Source organism: Pseudophryne corroboree, chromosome 1, assembly GCF_028390025.1.
Source record: "Pseudophryne corroboree isolate aPseCor3 chromosome 1, aPseCor3.hap2, whole genome shotgun sequence".
Classification (NCBI taxonomy): Eukaryota; Metazoa; Chordata; class Amphibia; order Anura; family Myobatrachidae; genus Pseudophryne; species Pseudophryne corroboree.
In genome coordinates, this window is record NC_086444.1 from 402,504,503 (window position 1) to 402,527,098 (window position 22,596).

A 22,596-nucleotide genomic window follows, 5' to 3' on the forward strand; every position below is an offset into this window, starting at 1 on the left:
TCAGCCGGTATTGATCCAGTGGGAAAAACATCACGGCAGTCGCCCACGTAAACAGACAGGGCGACACAAGAAGCAGGAGGGCAATGGCAAAAACTGCAAGGACTTTTTCGCTGGGCGGAAAATCATGTGATAGCACTGTCAGCAGTGTTTCATCCCGGGAATGGAAACTGGGAAGCAGACTCCCTCAGCAGGCACGACCTCCACCCGGGAGAGTGGAAACTTCATCGGGAAGTTTTTTCCACATGATTGTAAACCGTTGGGAAATACCAAAGGTGGACATGATGGCGTCCCGTCTGAACAAAAAACGGGACAGGTATTGCGCCAGGTCAAGAGACCCTCAGGCAATAGCTGTGGACGTTCTGGTAACACCGTGGGTGTACCAGTCGGTGTATGTGTTCCCTCCTCTGCTTCTCATACCTAAGGTGCTGAGAATTATAAGACGTAGAGGAGTAAGAACTATACTCATGGCTCCGGATTGGCCAAGAAGGACTTGGTACCCGGAACTTCAAGAGATGTTTACAGAGGTCTTATGGCCTCTGCCGCTAAGAAGGGACTTGCTTCAGCAAGTACCATGTCTGTTCCAAGACTTACCGCAGCTGCGTTTGTTGGCATGGCGGTGGAACGCCGGATCCTGAGGGAAAAAGGCATTCCGGAAGAGGTCATTCCTACCCTGGTCAAAGCCAGAAAGGAGGTGACCGCACAACATTATCACCACATGTGGCGAAAATATGTTGCGTGGTGTGAGGCCAGGAAGGCCCCACAAAGAAATTTCAACTCGGTCGATTCCTGCATTTCCTGCAAACAGGAGTGTCTATGGGCCTCAAATTGGGGTCCATTAAGGTTCAAATTTCGGCCCTGTCAATTTTCTTCCAGAAAGAATTGGCTTCAGTTCCTGAAGTCCAGAACTTTGTCAAGGGAGTATTGCATATACAACCCTCTTTTGTGCCTCCAGTGGCACTGTGGGATCTCAACGTAGTTCTGGGATTCTTCAAATCACATTGGTTTAAAACCAGTCAAATCTGTGGATTTGAAGCATCTCACATGAAAAGTGACCATGTTCTTGGCCCTGGCCTGGACCAGGCGAGTGTCAAATTGGTGGTTTTTTTCTCAAAAAAGCCCATATTTGTTTGTCCATTCGGACAGGGCAGAGCTGCGGACTCGTCCCCAGTTCTCTCCCTAAGGTGGTGTCAGTGTTTCACCTGAACCAGCTTATTGTGGTGCCTTGCACCTACTAGGGACTTGGAGGACTCCAAGTTGCTAGATGTTGTCAGGGCCCTGAAAATATAGGTTCCAGGACGGCTGGAGTCAGGAAAACTGACTTGCTGTTATCCTGTATGCACCCAACAAACTGGGTGCTCTTGCTTTTAAGCAGACTATTGCTAGTTGGATGTGTACTACAATTCAGCTTGCACATTCTGTGGCAGGCCTGCCACAGCCAAAATATGTAAATGCCCATTCCACAAGGAAGGTGGGCTCATCTTGGGCGGCTGCCCGAGGGGTCTCGGCTTTACAACTTTGCCGAGCGGTTATTTAGTCAGGGGCAAACACGTTTGTAAAATCCTACAAATTTGATACCCTGGCTAAGGAGGACCTGGAGTTCTCTCATTCGGTGCTGCAGAGTCATCCGCACTCTCCCGCCCGTTTGGGAGCTTTGGTATAATCCCCATGGTCCTTTCAGGAACCCCAGCATCCACTAGGACGATAGAGAAAATAAGAATTTACTTACCGATAATTCTATTTCTCGGAGTCCGTAGTGGATGCTGGGCGCCCATCCCAAGTGCGGATTATCTGCAATACTTGTACATAGTTACAAAAATCGGGTTATTATTGTTGTGAGCCATCTTTTCAGAGGCTCCGCTGTTATCATACTGTTAACTGGGTTTAGATCACAAGTTGTACGGTGTGATTGGTGTGGCTGGTATGAGTCTTACCCGGGATTCAAAATTCCTCCCTTATTGTGTACGCTCGTCCGGGCACAGTACCTAACTGGCTTGGAGGAGGGTCATAGGGGGAGGAGCCAGTGCACACCACCTGATCGGAAAGCTTTACTTTTGTGCCCTGTCTCCTGCGGAGCCGCTATTCCCCATGGTCCTTTCAGGAACCCCAGCATCCACTACGGACTCCGAGAAATAGAATTATCGGTAAGTAAATTCTTATTTTTTCCCCCTTCTGAAGAATTAAACACTGCCGTCCCAAGATACGGCCGCCCTAAAGGAACCTGCTGACAGAAAGCAGGAGGCTCTCCAAAAAGCTATATATACACACACTGGTATTATACTGAGACCAGCTATTGCCTCAGCATGGATGTGCAGTGCGGCAGCTGCATGGTCAGACTCCCTGTCAGAGAACATTGACACCCTAGACAGGGATACTATATTGCTAAACGTAGAGCATATTAAAGACGCTGTCTTTTACATAAGAGATGCACAGAGGGATATTTGCCGGCTGGCATCAAAAATAAGTGCACTGTCCATTTGTGCCAGGAGAGGGTTATGGACCCGGCAGTGGACAGGGGATGCAGATTCCAAAAGGCACATGGAAGTTTTGCCTTTATAAGGGTGAGGAGTTGTTCGGGGATGGTCTTTCAGACTTAGTTTCCACAGCAACAACTGGGAAGTCGGCATTTTTGCCACATGTCCCCTCACAACCAAAGAGAGCACCGTATTATCAGGTGCAGTCCTTTCGCCCCCAAAAGAGCAGACTGGGTAGAGGCGCGTCCTTTCTGCCCAGAGGCAGAGGTAGGGGGAAAAAGCTGCAGCATACAGCCACTTCCCAGGAACAAAAGTCCTCCCCCGCTTCTTCTGCTAAGTCCGCCGCATGACGCTGGGGCTCAGCAGGCGGAGCCAGGTACGGTGGGGGGCCGTCTCAAAAACTTCAGCAATCAGTGGGCTCGCTCACAGGTAGATCCCTGGATCCTTCAAGTGGTATCTCAGGGGTACAGGCTGGAATTCGAGACATTCCCCCCCCCCCCCCCCCCCGCCGTTTCCTCAAATCTGCCTTACCAACGACTCCTTCAGAAAGGGAGGCTGTGTTAGAGGCAATTCACAAGCTGTATTCCCAGCAGGTGATAGTCAAGGTGCCCCTACTTCAACAAGGACGGGGTTACTATTCCACAATGTTTGTGGTACCGAACCCGGACGGTTCGGTGAGACCCATTTTAAATTTGAAATCCTTGAACACATATTTGAAAAAATTCAAGTTCAAGATGGAATCGCACAGGGCGGTTATTGCAAGCCTGGAAGAGGGAGATTACATGGTATCTCTGGACATCAAGGATGCTTACCTGCATGTCCCCATTTACCATCCTCACCAGGAGTACCTCAGATTTGTGGTACAGGATTGTCATTACCAATTCCAGACGTTGCCGTTCGGCCTGTCCACGGCACCGAGGGTATTTACCAAGGTAATGGCCGAAATGATGATACTCCTTCGGAAAAAGGGAGTTTTAATTGTCCCATACTTGGACGATCTCCTGATAAGGGCGAGGTCCAGAGAGCAGTTGTTGGTCGGCGTAGCATTATCTCAGGAGATGCTACACCAGCACAGTTGGATTCTGAATATTCCAAAGTCTCAGCTGGTTCCGGCGACACGTATACTGTTCCTAGGGATGATTCTGGACACGGTCCAGAAAAAAGTGTTTCTCCCAGAGGAGAAAGCCGAGGAGCTGTCGTCTCTAGTGAGAGGCCTCCTGAAACCAAAACAGGTGTCGGTGCATCATTGCACGCGAGTCCTGGGAAAGATGGTAGCTTCCTACGAAGCGATTCCATTCGGCAGGTTCCATGCCAGAACTTTTCAGTGGGACCTGTTGGACCAATGGTCCGGATCGCATCTTCAAATGCATCGGTTGATAACCCTGTCTCCAAGGACCAGGGTGTCTCTGCTGTGGTGGCTGCAGAGTGCTCATCTCAGAGAGGGCCGCAGATTCGGCATACAGGACTGGGTCCTGGTGACCACGGATGCCAGCCTTCGGGCCTGGGGGGCAGTCACTCAGGGAAGAAACTTCCAAAGACTTTGGTCGAGTCAGGAGACTTCCCTACACATAAATGTTCTGGAACTGAGGGCCATTTACAATGCTCTAAGTCAAGCAAAGCCCCTGCTTCAAAACCGGCCGGTTCTGATCCAGTCAGACAACATCACGGCTGTCGCCCATGTAAATCGACAGGGCGGCACAAGAAGCAGGGCGGCGATGGCAGAAACCACAAGGATTCTCCGTTGGGCGGAAAATCACGTGTTAGCACTGTCAGCAGTGTTCATTCCGGGTGTAGACAACTGGGAAGCAGACTTCCTCAGCAGGCACGACCTCCACCCGGGAGAGTGGGGACTTCATCCAGAAGTCTTCCAACTGATTGTAAACCGTTGGGAAAGGCCACAGGTGGACATGATGGCGTCCCGCTTAAACAAAAAGCTGGAAAAATATTGCGCCAGGTCAAGAGACCCTCAGGCGATAGCTGTGGACGCTCTAGTGACACCGTGGGTGTACCGGTCGGTTTATGTGTTCCCTCCTCTTCCTCTCATACCCAAGGTACTGAGGATAATAAGGAGAAGAGGCGTAAGAACTATACTCATCGTTCCGGATTGGCCAAGAAGAGCTTGGTACCCGGAACTTCAAGAAATGATCTCAGAGGACCCATGGCCTCTGCCGCTCAGACAGGACCTGCTGCTGCAGGGGCCCCGTCTGTTCCAAGACTTACCGCGGCTGCGTTTGACGGCATGGCGGTTGAACGCCGGATCCTAAAAGAAAAGGGTATTCCGGAGGAAGTCATTCCTACGCTTATTAAAGCTAGGAAAGATGTAACCGTACAACATTATCACCGCATATGGCGAAAATATGTTGCGTGGTGTGAGGCCAGGAAGGCCCCAACGGAGGAATTCCAGTTAGGTCGATTTCAGCACTTCCTACAGTCAGGGGTGACTATGGGCCTAAAATTTAATTCCATTAAGGTCCAGATTTCGGCTTTGTCGATTTTCTTCCAAAAAGAACTGGCTTCACTGCCTGAAGTTCAGACATTTGTCAAGGGAGTGCTGCATATTCAGCCTCCTTTTGTGCCCCCAGTGGCACCGTGGGACTTCAACGTGGTGTTGGGTTTCCTAAAGTCACATTGGTTTGAGCCACTCAAAACCGTGGATTTAAAATATCTCCCGTGGAAGGTGGTCATGCTTTTGGCCTTGGCTTCGGCAAGGCGGGTGTCAGAATTGTCGGCTTTGTCATGTAAAAGCCCCTATTTGATTTTCCATATGGATAGGGCAGAATTGAGGACTCGTCCCCAATTTCTTCCTAAGGTGGTATCAGCTTTTCACTTGAACCAACCTATCGTGGTGCCTGCGGCTACTAGGGACTTGGAGGACTCCAAGTTACTGGACGTAGTCAGGGCCTTGAAAATTTATGTTTCCAGGACGGCTGGAGTCAGGAAGACTGACTCGCTATTTATCCTGTATGCACCAAACAAGATGGGTGCTCCTACTTCAAAGCAGACTATTGCTCGCTGGATTTGTAGCACAATTCAGCTTGCGCATTCTGTGGCTGGCCTGCCACAGCCTAAATCTGTAAAAGCCCATTCCACGAGGAAAGTGGGCTCTTCTTGGGCGGCTGCCCGAGGGGTCTCGGCTTTACAACTTTGCCGAGCTGCTACTTGGTCAGGGGCAAACACGTTTGCAAAATTCTACAAATTTGATACCCTGGCTGAGGAGGACCTTGAGTTCTCTCATTCGGTGCTGCAGAGTCATCCGCACTCTCCCGCCTGTTTGGGAGCTTTGGTATAATCCCCATGGTCCTTACGGAGTCCCCAGCATCCACTAGGACGTTAGAGAAAATAAGATTTTACTCACCGGTAAATCTATTTCTCGTAGTCCGTAGTGGATGCTGGGCGCCGGTCCCAAGTGCGGACTGTCTGCAATACTTGTATATAGTTATTGTTAACTAAAAGGGTTCTTGTTGAGCCATCTGTTGAGAGGCTCTGTTATGTTCATACTGTTAACTGGGTATAGTATCACGAGTTATACGGTGTGATTGGTGTGGCTGGTATGAGTCTTACCCGGGATTCAAAATCCTTTCCTTATTGTGTCAGCTCTTCCGGGCACAGTATCCTTACTGAAGTCTGGAGGAGGGTCATAGTGGGAGTAGCCAGTGCACACCAGGTAGTCCTAATTCTTTCTTAGCTGTGCCCAGTCTCCTGCGGAGCCGCTATTCCCCATGGTCCTTACGGAGTCCCCAGCATCCACTACGGACTACGAGAAATAGATTTACCGGTGAGTAAAATCTTATTTTAGCTCTTTCTTTTGGGCCCTGGACCCCTGTTTAGGTTTAAAGGCGACAACCCCTTCCTAATATAATTTGCCACTTTCCCACCAGCTTCTCACAAATAATTTTGGGTACCCACAATGGAATTTGCACTTTTTCCTGAACTGAAAAGCAGTGTTGTATGCTAAGGACACATTACAAGCTGTCTCTCCTGCCTAAGACTGCATTGGTACAGAATGATCTGAGCAATGATAAAATGGGAAAGACTGTTTTTAGAGGAGCTTAAGTGGTAATGGACAAATCATACTTCTATTGTATTACAAAAACAAAGTTATGAGCAGACTGGAAAGGTATATGTAATATATGTTCTTGTAAGTTAATTAAAAATTAAGCATAGGCAAGTGATCACAAGTATCGGCTTTTCTTTCTGTTCTAGTTTACTTTTCTCACTCACCTTCTCTTCCTGCTACTAAGAAGTTCAGATTTAAAGTAGGCAACATTGTAAATCTAAAGCAGGACCTTTAGGATAATCCTGATCCTACTCATTGTTCTCATCCTTTTTCTTTATGCAGTGCCACTATATTATTTTGTGCTTAAAGCCCAGTACTCACGGGCCGATCAAGGAGAGATGCGTGCTGAGCGAACCGCTCAGCACACATCTCTCCTGCCGCTCAGCACAGCGCGATCTGTGCTGAGCGTGCGGGGGGAGACGGGGGGGCCGCTCACTTCACCCAGCGGGTGAGGTGAGCGACCCGCTAGATTGGCCTGCATGCAGGCCAATCTAGCAGCGGCGATAGCGATGTGCGGGGCCGCGCATCGCTATCGCCGAGGGGGCTACACACGGAGCGATCCTGCCGATATTCTAAGCAATCTAGTCAGATTGCTTAGAATATCGCTCCGTGAGTACCCCCCTTTACGGAGTATGTTTAATCACGCACCTCATCCTGTACTGAAAATAGATATTGTTGCTAGCATTGTATTCTAAAGATACTTTTTTGCCTCTTTAATTGTTTATCATCCAATAAATATCAAGAGTGCTTGCAGTAGTGAGGAAGGAGGGATTACAAGATGTCCGCAGAGTGCACTCATTCACTTTCACAGTGTTTAAATTATGGTGCACATAAGTAAATGGAATAGCCATTGTAAATGCTTAGAGCTGCAAATGCTAATGGGTATATCAGGTCTTTGGAATCTGTGGACTCTATTTCTACATTTATTAACATGCTTGTACCATTTTTTTTATTTAAAAAAGAAAAGAAAAAAATGAATACAATTATATATTTTAAGGGGTAAGGGCCCCTAAGCAGCCATCTATTACTTTTCCAAGATCTTTTACAATATTTGAAATAAAAATATCTAATTTAGTATTGTTTTTGTCTTGGGTTGCATCACTTTGAAATGTGAAAAACTGACACACCTATGCAAATTTAAGTTTTAGGTCTCGTATAATCTCCAATTTCTAGTTTGGTGTTGCTTAAATGTTCAGTTAGAATTTTCATAGGTGTTAATGCAGCAAATTAATATAAATTAGTGCAACATTTGTATTTCTATCCCACTGGCTTGTTTCCCGGCAGACTTCTTCTTTCACACCAATCCATGGCATGTTTTTTATTATAATCTGTTTTGTGTAGCACAGTTTGTGTTAATAGAGCCATTCATAAGCTTTAATAGGAAATGTTAATATAAAATGTCTCTTCTGATGCCAACTGACATTGGGATTAACCAGTTTAGAGTAAGACTGTTTTAGACCATTTAAAGCCGTTAAATTCTCAAGGATTAGGACACATTGGGGTATATTTACTAAGCGGGGGAGGCTTGCTGGGACTTGTAGTATTGCTACAAAAAACGATATTCTTTTTCTGCTGCGGGGTACACTGGGCTCCACAAGTCTGGTCAATGGGGTGTAGAGTAGGATCTTGAGCCGAAGCACCAACAGACTCAAAGCTTTGACTGTTCCCAGAATGCACAGCGCCGCCTCCTATATCACCCCGCCTCCCAGCACAGGAGCTCAGTTTTGTTAGTTGGTGCTGCAGTAAGCAGGCACTTAACAGAGAAAGGCTTTTTTTCTGAAGAAAAAGTGAAGACTTCAGGGCAGCAGCAGTGGTAAAAGTCTTGTGACATTCTCTGCTGCGGCTCCAGCTCTCCCCAGCGGCGCTGTACACTCCCAAGCCCTGGTTGCCGGGTACCTACAGCGGAGGCTCCGGTTTACTTCACGTTAGGCACACACGACTGGGGCTCTCCGGGATCGCGTGGCCGCGCTTCGGGAGGTGGTAAGTGGGTCCCGCTCGCGGGACCCGGTCTTTATCTCGATCCGGCGCGGTCAGTGGGAGGCGGGCCGCGCGCGCTGACGGTGGACACTGTGGATACAGGCGATCCCACTAGATCACCAGGGCATGGGCGCAGGTCAGGTTTTCTCTAAAAAACGATTTTAATATCGCCCACAGTACCAGGTGGTTTTGCCAGCAAGGGGGATAAGGCTTAGACCTGAAGCCCCTCCCCCAGCCCCAGGGCGCCATTTCAAACAAGTGTTCCCGCCCTGGAGCTGCATCTCTGTCTTTTCCTCACTCCCAGTCACTGTCTGCGGCGCCATTATTCCTCAGTTCACTGTTCCTGGGACTGCTTGGGCAAATCCTCCTATGTAAAGCCGCCTGGTTGTCAGCGCTGTGCCTTTACATGACACTTCACTTTACATGACACTTCACCTTACATGACACTTTTACATGACACATGTACATGTACTTTACATGACACTTTACCTGCCTTTTTAGACAGTGATAGTTAAGAGAGAGTGCATTTAGTCAGGGGTTTATAGTACAATTACCCTGTGATATACATCCAGTTTCTTACTGTGTAGTGTTATATCTATTGACTATATAGCTGTGTAAGCTAGTCTAGTGCAGTATTATTGTCAGTAATAACCTCTGCATTGTACAAACTGTGACTATTTGTGTGTGCATTGATAGCTGAATGGTGTCCATCTCGTGTCTTTCACTCAACCTGCTATCCCTATATTCCATAACCTGAGGGGGCTTGGTGCGTCAGGTGTTATTTAATATAGGATTTTCACAAAGATATACTGTATTACGTATTTTTCTCTGTGATTTAGTCACCATATCTCTCCTTTATCTCTGCTAGTGCTGACTACACTGCGCAGGGGTTTGGGTTTAGGGATATAGTGCTGCTAATAATTGTACTGTTACCTCATACTGCAAGTTATATCATGTCTGCTTCTGAGGGTAACGGTTCTGGGGCGGAACACACTGCTGGTGTTGCTGAAGCCACAGGCACATATGGGGAGAATATAGCAGCTGTGGGCTCTGGTTCTGGGGGCTCTTTGCCCCCCAGTGGGACTGTGGCAACGGAGGCACATACTGACCCTCCGTGGGCCGCTTTTTCCACGCTTCTACACACGCTAGTTCACAAACTAACACCCCTTATGGGACCCCCAATGCCAGTACAACCGTATGTGGTCCCTGCAGCTAACCCGCCATGGGCGGATGATTTATCTGCTCAATTAAAGAAGTTGAACCACTCCCTGACTACTAAAAAGTCTGACCAGCGCTCGCCTAAATCCAAAAGGTCCTCTAAGCGAGCGATCGTCTCCTCACAATCCACTGCTGTCACTGACACCTCGTCTGATGAAGACAGCACATACACTGACCCCACAGGTTCTGACTCGGACACGGTTGATGGGGAGGGTTGTTAACATGTGGATGTTCCTGATCTTTTGGAGGCTATTAAGTTCATTCTGCAGATTACGGATGATCCCGAGCCATCCGTTCCTCCTAAGAAACCAGATAGGTTCAAGCGTCAGAAGGTGGTTAAGCAGGTTTTACCTCACTCTGACCACCTAGTGCATATACGTCAGGAACCCTGGGAAAGCCCGGGTACGAAGTTTGTGCCTCAAAAGAAGATGCTGGCTCGCTATCCCCTCGCGCCAGAGCTGTCTAAGAATTGGGAAACGCCTCCTCCAGTAGACTCACATGTGGCTAGGATGGTGGTTTCCTCAGCTCTACCTGTCACTACTGTCACGTCTCTAAAAGAGCCTACGGATAAACGTGTGGAGGGTTGTCTGAAAGCGATTTACACCCTCAGGGTGCTGCACAAAGGCCCACTATTGCAGCTACATGGGCTGCAGAGGCTATTGAAGCAAGGGCCTTGGAGTTAGAAGCTGAAATCTCCTCTGTCCATGCTAGACAATGCTTGTCATATATTGTCACAGCTTCTCGCTATATTAAAGAGGCGGCTTCTGATGCCGGTATCCTAGCAGCCAAGGCCTCTACTACGTCAGTCCTGGCTCGCCGGATAATGTGGCTGAGATCCTGGTCTGTGGATCTGGACTCTAGAAAAACCCTGGAGTTACTCCCTTTCAAGGGAGATTTTCTTTTTGGGGAGGACTTAAATAAGATAGTGGCTGATTTGGCTACTGCCAAAACTGCCTGTCTGCCTAATACAGCTCCTTCTGTGTCGAAGGCCAAAGGCACGTCCTTTCGCCCCTTTCGTCCTTCAGGTAAAGCAAAAGGTCAGGCGTACCATAAGCAGGCCCGCCCTTCCAAACCTGGTAAGCCGAAGCCCAAAGAGCCTGGGCTGCCCGTCAGCCAGCTGCCAAGACTGATAAGCCTGCCGCATGACGGGGCGGGCCTCCCCCTGGGGGATCCCAGGGTGGGGGGCCGGCTTCTAGGGTATACCCAGGAATGGTTGAAGACCACTTCAGATGCCTGGGTACGGGAAGTCGTCACTCGTGGTTACGTCATAGCCTTCAAAAACCGACCCCCTCATCGATATTGCCAAACAGACGTCCCGTCGGACCAGATAAAGGCAAACACTCTACATTCGGTGGTACAGACCCTCCTGGATACAGGAGTCGTAGTACAGGTGCCTCTTGCTCAGAGAGGCCGGGAATACTATTCTCCGCTGTTTCTAATCCCGAAACCGAATGGGTCCTCCCAGCCCATTCTCAACCTGAAGGCACTGAACAGGTTTGTGAAGGTATCCAAGTTCCGTATGGAAACCCTTCGCTCTATAGTTCTGGCCTTGGAACCTGGGGACTACATGGTCTCCCTGGACATACAGGATGCTTACCTGCATATTCCTATAGCAGTGTCACATCAACAATACCTGAGGTTCGCTATTGGCAACCTACATTACCAGTTTCGGGCGTTACCTTTTGGTTTAACAACGGCTCCGCGAGTCTTCACCAAAGTTTTGGCGGTGATGACTGTGGTACTCCGCCGTCAAGGGGTCAGGATACTGCCGTATCTGGACGACTTGTTAATCCTGGCAAATTCCCCAGATCTCCTGCGTCATCTGGACATGACGGTCCAGTTTCTACAAGCCCACGGGTGGGTCATCAACTGGAAGAAATCCTTCTTGGTCCCTGCTCAGAGCATGGTGCACCTGGGAGCGCTGTTGGACACTCGCAACCAGAGGTTGTTCTGGTCTCAGGAGAAAGTCCTGAAGCTTCAGGACAGGATTCATTGCTTCCTTTCTCGTCCGCAAGTGTCGATACATTCGGCAATGCAGGTGCTGGGCCTCATGATCTTGGCATTTGACATGGTGGAGTATGCTCAATTCCATTCTCGCCCCCTCCAGAAGCTGATTCTAGCCAAGTGGGACGGCCTGCCTCACCGGATCAGGTCTCATATGATCTCTTTGACTCCGGAGGTCCGTCTGTCGCTGCTCTGGTGGCTCCAGGACCAACAATTGTGCAGGGGCCGTCCCTTCTGGATATCCGACTGGGTCCTGTTGACGAGAGATGCCAGTCTAAGAGGTTGGGGCGCGGTGCTGGAGCAGCACTCCTTGCAGGGTCGGTGGACCAAGGAGGAATCTCGGCTCTCGATCAACACTCTGGAATTGCGGGCGGTCTTCAGTGCATTGAACCTAGCCCAGCATTTGATTCAGAACCGTCCTGTTCAAGTACAGTCGGACAACGCCACCACAGTGGCTTACATAAATCATCAAGGCGGCACTCGCAGCCGTCTGGCAATGAAGGAAGTCTCACGGATTCTACGTTGGGCAGAACGCCATCTACTGGCAATATCTGCAATATTCATTCCGGGAGTCCTGAATTGGGAAGTGGACTTTCTCAGTCGACAGGACGTACATGCCGGCGAGTGGGGCCTCCATCTAGAAGTGTTTCAACTCCTCGTGGAAAGGTGGGGTCTTCCAGATGTGGATCTGATGGCGTCTCGACACAATCACAAGGTTCCGGTCTTCGAAGCAAGGACAAGGGATCCTCAAGCAGCATTCGTGGATGCGCTGGCGGTGCCGTGGAGGTTTCGGCTGCCGTACGTGTTCCCTCCGGTGTCACTCCTGCCCAGGGTAATTCGGAAGTTCAAGCAAGAAAAAGGAAATCTGCTTCTCATAGCTCCAGCGTGACCCAGACGGCACTGGTTCTCAGACCTGCAAGGCCTATCGTCAGAGCGTCCAATTCTACTTCCACAACGCCAGACCTCGTTCAGGGCCCTTGTGTCTACCAGGACCTAGCCTGGCTATCTTTGACGGCGTGGCTCTTGAAGCTTCCGTCTTGAGGGCTAAGGGTTTTTCTGAAGAGGTCATTAAAACTATGTTGCGGGCCCGGAAACCGGCTTCTGCTCGGATTTACCATAGGGTCTGGCATTCATACTTTGTTTGGTGCGCATCTAACAATTATGACTCTTCCGAGTTTAGTACAGCCAAACTGTTGGCTTTTCTACAGCAAGGCCTAGATTTAGATTCCCTCAAGGTTCATATTTCTGCCTTGTTGGTATGGTTTCAGAGAAAAATTGCGACTTTACCTGATGTTCATACTTTCACTCAGGGTGTGTTGCGTATCCAACCTCCCTATGTCCCGCCTGTGGCTCCTTGGGACTTGTCGGTGGTTTTGGAGGCGTTGCAGGAGCCTCTATTTGAACCTCTTGGTTCAGCTGACCTTAAGTGGCTTTCCCTTAAGGTGGTGTTCTAGCTGGCTATTGCCTCTGCTAGAAGAGTGTCGGATCTGGGTGCCTTTTCTTGTAGTTCCCCATATCTGATTTTTCACTGTGACCGGGCAGTTCTTAGGACTCGTCCCGGATATTTACCTAAGGTGGTTTCTTCATTCCACCTTAATCAGGAGATTGTGGTTCCAGCCTTTGTCTCTCCTGATTTGTCTCCCAAAGAGCGGTCTTTGGATGTGGTACGGGCTCTCCGTATCTATGTGAAGAGAACTGCTTTTATTCGAAAATCTGATTCTCTCTTTGTTTTGTTTGGATTTCACAAACGTGGCTGGCCTGCTCACAAGCAGACCCTGGCCAGATGGATTAGAATGGTGATTGCACATGCTTATGTGAAGGCTGGTCTGTCAGCTCCTGCTCACATTACGGCCCATTCTACTCTGTCTGTTGGACCTTCTTGGGCGGCCCAACGTGGTGCGACCCTTGAACAATTGTGCAAGGCGGCTACGTGGTCCTCCGGGAACACGTTCATAAGGTTCTATGCCTTCGATACTGCCACTTCCCAGGATGCTTCCTTTGGACGTCGGGTTCTTGTGCCCGCTACAGTGCGTCCCCTCCCATAAGGAACTGCTTTAGGACATCCCCATTGTCCAGACTTGTGGAGCCCAGTGTACCCCGCAGCAGAAAACGAGATTTATGGTAAGAACTTACCTTTGTTAAAACTCTTTCTGCGAGGTAAACTGGGCTCCACAAGGCGCCCACCCTGACGCACTTAGCTTCTTTGGGTTCATATGGCATTAGCCGCTGACACTTCTCTTGTCGTGAGAGTGTGGTGTATGTGGCTACTAACCGTTGTCGTCTCTTTTCCTGCTACTGCATTGGGCTGGTTAAATAAAAACTGAGCTCCTGTGCTGGGAGGCGGGGTGATATAGGAGGTGGCGCTGTGCATTCTGGGAACAGTCAAAGCTTTAAGTCTGATGGTACCTCGGATCAAGATTCTACTCTACACCCCATTGTCCAGACTTGTGGAGCCCAGTGTACCTCGCAGAAAAAGTTTTAACAAAGGTAAGTTCTTACCATAAAACTCGTTTTTTGTACACTATGGCTATCAGCCCCCCATCCGCCGCCCTTGGATGGGGGGACAGCCTCGGGCTTCATCCCTGGCCCTTGGGTGGCTGGAGGGGGGGGACCCCTTGATTTAAGGGTACCCCGGCCAGGGGTGACTAGTTAGTGATTTAATGCCAGGGCCGCAGGGACCAAGATAAAAGTGTCCCCCGGCTGTGGCATTATCTCTCTGACTAGTGGAGCCCTGTGCTGGTTCAAAAAATACGGGGGACCCCTATGCTTTTTGTCCCCCGTATTTTTTGCACCAGGACCAGGCGCAGAGCCCGGTGCTGGTTGTTAAAATATGGGGGAACCCCTGTCAATTTTCCCCCTATATTTTTACAACCAGGACCGGCTCAAAAAGCCAGAGGCTGGTTATGCTTAGGAGTGGGGACCCCATGCAAATGTTTTCTTGATTTTTTAATACTTTCATTTTTTTTTTAAAGGTGCATAATGAAGCCCTGCACGGATCTCGCAGATCCGGCCGAGATTCATTGTGTTAATTTCGGCAGTGTTTTACTATTCACTCCCGTAAAACACTGGCCGAAAATACGAATGACATCGGAAAAAACGAAAATGCAGAATACGACAGCATAGTAAATGAGGCGTACAAAATTCAAAATGTTGCAAATTCACACATTCGATGTCATTCGTGTTTGAACTTTAACCTAATTCAGAAAAATACGAATTTTAGTAAATATACCCCATTGTGAGGTCAATCCATTTAGGTGTGAATTTGCGAAATCGAGTTTGTTTCATGAAACTCGCATACATTGCACCCGATAAATGTGAGATTCTGTTAGAAATGCCAATTTGCGGTACTTGCTACAAGCATGCATGACTTGTCTACCAAATTAAACCTGGGAGAAGTGCATGTAAAAGTGGGGAAACCATCCTGTACTCCAAAAAAGTGACAGTTGAGATAGTAGTACCATATACAAGGCTGGCAGTGACCATAAGGAAAGTACAGGAGGTTTTTCATCAAATTCAAGTCTTTCCAGCAATTTGGGGTACAGAAATAATGTCTGTATAAAAAGTTGTAATAAACACTTCTCATCTACAAGTGAAAAAAACTATCATCCAACAATGGGGGTCATTCAGATCTGATCGCTGCTGTGTTTTTGCACAGCCGGTAATCAGATCTGAACTGCACATGCATCTGAGCAGCAATGCGCAGGCGCGTCGGATGGCTACGACGGGATGGTGCGAAGGATCCATTTGCACAGGCGTTCGCAAGGTGATTGACAGGAAGAGGCCGTTTGTGGGTGGCAACTAATAATATTTCTCTAACGTCCTAAGTGGATGCTGGGACTCCGTAAGGACCATGGGGATTAGCGGCTCCACAGGAGACTGGGCACAACTATAAAGAAAGCTTTTAGACTACTGGTGTGCACTGGCTCCTCCCACTAAGACCCTCCTCCAGACTTCAGTTAGATTCTTGTGCCTGGCTGATCTGGATGCACACTAGGGGCTCTCCTGAGCACCTAGAAAGAAAGTATATTTAGGTTTTTTATTTTACAGTGAGATCTGCTGGCAACAGACTCACTGCAGCGAGGGACTAAGGGGAGAAGAAGCGAACCTACCTAACAGGTGGTAGTTTGGGCTTCTTAGGCTACTGGACACCATTAGCTCCAGAGGGATCGACCGCAGGACCCGACCTTGGTGTTCGTTCCCGGAGCCGCGCCGCCGTCCCCCTTACAGAGCCAGAAGCAACGAAGAGGTCCGGAAAATCGGCGGCAGAAGACTTCGGTCTTCACCAAGGTAGCGCACAGCACTGCAGCTGTGCGCCATTGCTCCTCATGTACACCTCACACTCCGGTCACTGATGGGTGCAGGGCGCTCGGGGGGGGGGCGCCCTGAGGGCAATATATGACACCTTGGCTGGCAAATCTACATCATATATAGTCCTAGAGGCTATATAGATGTAAAATTACCCCTGCCAGTATTCCAGAAAAAGCGGGAGAAAGTCCGCCGAAAAAGGGGCGGGGCCATCTCCCTCAGCACACTGGCGCCATTTTTCCCTCACAGTTCCGCTGGAAGGAAGCTCCCTGGCTCTCCCCTGCAGTCTGAACACTACAGAAGGGTAAAAAAGAGAGGGGGGGGGCACTAAATTTAGGCGCAGTATAGATAATATATATATGATATATATAAAAAAGCAGCTATAAGGGAAAACACTCATTTATAGTGGGATCCCTGTGTTATATAGCGCTCTGGTGTGTGCTGGCATACTCTCTCTCTGTCTCCCCAAAGGGCTTTGTGGGGTCCTGTCCTCTGTCAGAGCATTCCCTGTGTGTTTGCGGTGTGTCGGTACGGCTGTGTCGACATGTTTGATGAGGAGGCTTATGTGGAGGCGGAGCAAATGCCTGTAAACGTGATGTCACCCCCTGCGGGGTCGACACCTGAGTGGATGGTGCTGTTTAAGGACTTACGCGACAGTGTCGACTCCTTGCATAAAAGGTTTGACGACATACCTATTGTGGGACAGCCGGCTTCTCAGCCTGTGCCTGCCCAGGCGTCTCAAAAGCCATCAGGGGCTCTAAAACGCCCGCTACCTTAGATGGCAGACACAGATGTCGACACGGATACTGACTCCAGTGTCGACGACGATGAGACTAATGTCACTTCCAGTAGGGCCACACGTTACATGATTGAGGCAATGAAAAATGTGTTGCACATTTCTGATGTTACCCCCGGTACCACAAAAAAGGGTATTATGTTTGGAGAGAAAAAACTACCAGTAGCTTTTCCTCCATCTGAAGAGTTAAATGAAGTGTGTGAAGAAGCGTGGGCTTCCCCTGATAAAAAGCTGGTAATTTCTAAGAGGTTACTAATGGCGTACCCTTTCCCGCCAGAGGATAGGTCACGCTGGGAAACATCCCCTAGGGTGGATAAAGCGCTCACACGCTTGTCAAAGAAGGTGGCACTACCGTCTCCGGATACGGCCGCCCTGAAGGAATCTGCTGATAGAAAGCAGGAGGCTATCCTGAAATCTATATATACACACACAGGTGTTATACTGAGACCGGCTATTGCTTCAGCCTGGATGTGCAGTGCTGCTGCTGCGTGGTCAGCTTCCCTGTCAGAAAATATAGATACCCTAGACAGGGACACTATATTGCTAAACGTAGAGCATATAAAAGACGCACTTTTATACATGAGGGATGCACAGAGGGATATTTGCCGGCTGGCATCCAAAATTAGTGCAATGTCCATTTCTGCCAGGAGAGGGTTATGGACTCTGCAGTGGACAGGAGATGCAGATTCCAAACGACACATGGAAGTTCTGCCTTATAAGGGTGAGGAGTTGTTCGGGGATGGTCTCTCGGACCTCGTTTCCACAGCAACAGCTGGGAAGTCTACATTTTTACCCCATGTTCCCTCACAACCAAAGAAAGCACCGTATTATCAGGTACAGTCCTTTCGGCCCAATAGGGGCAAGCGGGTTAAAGGCGCGTCCTTTCTGCCCAGAGGCAGAAGTAGGGGAAAGAAGCTGCAGCATACAGCCAGTTCCCAGGAGCAAAAGTCCTCCCCCGCTTCATCTAAGTCCACAGCATGACGCTGGGGCTTCACAGGCGGAGCCAGGTACGGTGGGGGCCCGTCTCAAATATTTCAGCAATCAGTGGGCTCGCTCACGGGTGGATCCCTGGATCCTTCAAGTAGTATCTCAGGGGTACAAGCTGGAATTCGAGACGTCTCCCCCCCGCCGTTTCCTCAAATCTGCCTTGCCAACCACTCCCTCAGGCAGGGAGGCAGTGTTACAGGCAATTCACAAGCTGTATTCACAACAAGTGATAGTAAAGGTGCCCCTACTTCAACAAGGAAGGGGTTACTATTCCACAATGTTTGTGGTACCGAAACCGGACGGTTCGGTGAGACCCATTTTAAATTTTAAATCCTTGAACACATATATAAAAAAATTCAAATTCAAGATGGAATCGCTCAGGGCGGTTATTGCAAGCCTGGACGAGGGGGATTACATGGTATCACTGGACATCAAGGATGCTTACCTGCATGTCCCCATTTACCATCCTCACCAGGAGTACCTCAGATTTGTGGTACAGGATTGTCATTACCAATTCCAGACGTTGCCGTTCGGTCTCTCCACGGCTCCGAGGGTCTTTACCAAGGTAATGGCCGAAATGATGATACTCCTTCGAAAGAAGGGAGTTTTAATTATCCCGTACTTGGACGATCTCCTGATAAAGGCGAGGTCCAGAGAGCAGTTGTTGGTCGGGGTAGCACTATCTCGGGAAGTGCTACAACAGCACGGCTGGATTCTAAACATTCCAAAGTCACAGCTGGTCCCTACGACACGTCTGCTGTTCCTAGGGATGGTTCTGGACACAGAACAGAGAAAAGTGTTTCTCCCGGAGGAGAAGGCCAAGGAGCTGTCATCTCTAGTCAGAGGCCTCCTAAAACCAAAACAGGTGTCGGTGCATCACTGCACGCGGATCCTGGGAAAAATGGTAGCTTCCTACGAAGCGATTCCATTCGGCAGGTTTCATGCAAGAACATTTCAGTGGGACCTGTTGGACAAGTGGTCCGGATCGCATCTTCAGATGCATCGTCTGATAACCCTGTCTCCGAGGACAAGGGTGTCTCTGCTGTGGTGGCTGCAGAGTGCTCATCTTCAAGAGGGCCGCAGATTCGGCATACAGGACTGGGTCCTGGTGACCACGGATGCCAGCCTTCGAGGCTGGGGAGCAGTCACACAGGGAAGAAACTTCCAAGGACTATGGTCAAGTCAGGAGACTTCCCTGCACATAAATATTCTGGAACTGAGGGCCATTTACAATGCCCTAAGTCAGGCAAAACCCCTGCTTCAAAACCAGCCGGTACTGATCCAGTCAGACAACATCACGGCGGTCGCCCATGTAAATCGACAGGGCGGCACGAGAAGCAGGACGGCAATGGCAGAAGCCACAAGGATTCTCCGATGGGCGGAAAATCACGTGTTAGCACTGTCAGCAGTGTTCATTCCGGGAGTGGACAACTGGGAAGCAGACTTCCTCAGCAGGCACGACCTCCACCCGGGAGAGTGGGGACTTCATCCAGAAGTCTTTCAAATGATTGTAAACCGTTGGAAAAAGCCACAGGTGGACATGATGGCGTCCCGCCTAAACAAAAAGCTAGAAAAATATTGCGCCAGGTCGAGAGACCCGCAGGCGATAGCTGTGGACGCTCTAGTAACACCGTGGGTGTACCGATCGGTTTATGTGTTCCCTCCTCTTCCTCTCATACCAAAGGTACTGAGGATAATAAGGAGAAGAGGAGTAAGAACTATACTCATTGTTCCAGATTGGCCAAGAAGAGCTTGGTACCCGGAACTTCAAGAAATGATGTCAGAGGACCCATGGCCTCTACCGCTCAGACAAGACCTGCTGCAGCAGGGGCCCTGTCTGTTCCAAGACTTACCGCGGCTGCGTTTGACGGCATGGCGGTTGAACACCGGATCCTGAAGGAAAAGGGCATTCCGGAGGAAGTCATTCCTACGCTGATTAAAGCTAGGAAAGAAGTAACCGCAAACCATTATCACCGCATATGGCGAAAATATGTTGCGTGGTGTGAGGCCAGGAAGGCCCCAGCGGAGGAATTTCAGCTGGGCCGTTTCCTGCACTTCCTACAGTCAGGGGTGACTATGGGCCTTAAATTGGGTTCCATTAAGGTCCAGATTTCGGCTCTATCGATTTTCTTCCAGAGAGAACTGGCTTCACTACCTGAAGTTCAGACTTTTGTTAAGGGAGTGCTGCATATTCAGCCCCCTTTTGTGCCTCCAGTGGCACCTTGGGATCTCAACGTGGTGTTGGATTTCCTGAGGTCACATTGGTTTGAGCCACTGAAAACCGTGGATTTGAAATATCTCACGTGGAAAGTGGTCATGTTGTTGGCCTTGGCTTCGGCCAGGCGTGTATCAGAATTGGCGGCTTTGTCATGTAAAAGCCCTTATCTGATTTTCCATATGGATAGGGCAGAATTGAGGACTCGTCCCCAGTTTCTCCCCAAAGTGGTATCAGCTTTTCATCTGAACCAACCTATAGTGGTGCCTGCGGCTACAAATGACTTGGAGGCTTCCAAGTTGTTGGATGTAGTCAGGGCCCTAAAAATCTATGTTTCCAGGACAGCTGGAGTCAGAAAGACTGACTCGCTCTTTATCCTGTATGCGCCCAACAAGTTGGGTGCACCTGCTTCAAAGCAGACTATTGCTCGCTGGATCTGTAGTACGATTCAGCTTGCACATTCTGCGGCTGGACTGCCGCATCCTAAATCAGTGAAAGCCCATTCCACGAGGAAGGTGGGCTCTTCTTGGGCGGCTGCCCGAGGGGTCTCGGCTCTTCAACTTTGCCGAGCAGCTACTTGGTCGGGGTCAAACACGTTTGCTAAATTCTATAAGTTTGACACGCTGGCTGAGGAGGACCTAGAGTTTGCCCATTCGGTGCTGCAGAGTCATCCGCACTCTCCCGCCCGTTTGGGAGCTTTGGTATAATCCCCATGGTCCTTACGGAGTCCCAGCATCCACTTAGGACGTTAGAGAAAATAAGAATTTACTCACCGGTAATTCTATTTCTCGTAGTCCGTAGTGGATGCTGGGCGCCCATCCCAAGTGCGGATTGTCTGCAATACTTGTATATAGTTATTGCTTAACTAAAGGGTTATTGTTGAGCCATGTGTTGAGAGGCTCAGTTGTTGTCATACTGTTAACTGGGTATTGTATCACGAGTTATACGGTGTGATTGGTGTGGCTGGTATGAGTCTTACCCGGGATTCAAAATCCTTCCTTATTGTGTCAGCTCTTCCGGGCACAGTATCCTAACTGAAGTCTGGAGGAGGGTCTTAGTGGGAGGAGCCAGTGCACACCAGTAGTCTAAAAGCTTTCTTTATAGTTGTGCCCAGTCTCCTGCGGAGCCGCTAATCCCCATGGTCCTTACGGAGTCCCAGCATCCACTACGGACTACGAGAAATAGAATTACCGGTGAGTAAATTCTTATTTTAGGGAGTGTCCGGAAAAACGCAGATGGGCTCAATTGTTTTCAGGGAGGGTATCTGACGTCCGCTTCGGCCCTGATCAGCAGGATTCAGTCGCACTGGGAGAGTAAGTCCTGGGCTGCGCAGACACTGCACAAACTGATTTTGAGCAACTCTGCTACACATAGGAACGCACACTTGTACATCGAAAATACACTCCCCCTAGGCAGCGACTATCTGAACTCAGGACAGCAAAAAATGCAGCCCAGCGATCAGATCTGAATTAGACCCAATGTACTTGTCCCACATCAAGATTTTCACCTGCTCTGGGGGCTGCGCATTGGATTGCTAATGTAACTGGCAGTGCTAGTTGCCGTGAGTACGGCTCGCAGGAGCCAGCTCGCACCTAAAATGTATAAACACCTGTTGTTATTTTCTTTCTATACCACACAAGATATTGTTGGATACCTTTCCATTTAACATTTTCTTTTATTTAAATGGATTATGAAGCCTACGTAATTGTGCATTTCTGTAACGTGTCACGAGATGAAAATTAGCTTTTACTAACATGGTATTCTTATGTGTTTTTTTTACCCAGAGCCTGGAAGCTGATTTATCAGATGGGACCTTCACGGTACAAGAATTTCTTGATGTGAAAAATGCACTGGCTGCATCAGAAGCAAAAATCCAGCAATTAATGAAGGTTAATAGTAATCTGAGTGATGAGCTTCGGGTAATGCAAAAAAAGGTAACTGATTTTCTTTTACATTTATTCTTTTTTCTGTCTTTGGTTTACATGGGAACAAACTATTTTAAAAATGTGTCTGACTTATTGATTAATGTAAAAACGTTAGTCTAGGTCATGCAAAGTTGATAAAACACCATTACCATCCTCCATCTGTGTAGCATTACAGTGGTTACTGCACTCACACAAGTATTTAACCCACTATAGAATTACAAATAGTGGGAAAGCTGTTCATCTATCCTTCACTGCTAAAGGAGATCATTTAAGTCATCACTGATTTGCAAACTTCTCTTCTGGAAAACCAGATTTAAAATGATCAACCTGCATGAGACCGGAAGGGGTAACTTGCTGAGAGATGCCACAGTGTGTGACCAATTAATCCTACAGCAGCAGTCTTGCCAGCAGTAATTAGGGAAGGATGGTAATTTGAAAACTCAGACTATAGGTTAAGTATCTTTTATCCAAAATATTTTGGATTTTGGAAAATCTGTATGTACATGATCGGAGATCCTGGGGATGGAAACCAAGTCATAATATGAAAGGTATCTAAGCTGTCATATACTCCTTATACACTACCTCAGTTGGTGCTCAGAACATTTCAGACTTTGGAGCATTTTGGATAAGGGATATTCAAC

General features: G+C 48.7%; 1 protein-coding gene across 1 annotated transcript in view; it reads left to right on the forward strand.

The window, feature by feature from the left end:
* The window catches only part of GIT2 (GIT ArfGAP 2), a 195,537-nt gene that overhangs the window by 144,955 nt on the left and 27,986 nt on the right, over positions 1–22,596 (forward strand). Inside the window, exon 15 of the mRNA XM_063938779.1 lies at positions 21,815–21,964. Within this exon, the coding sequence (XP_063794849.1) occupies positions 21,815–21,964 (150 nt within the window). The remainder of the gene's footprint in view (positions 1–21,814; positions 21,965–22,596) is intronic.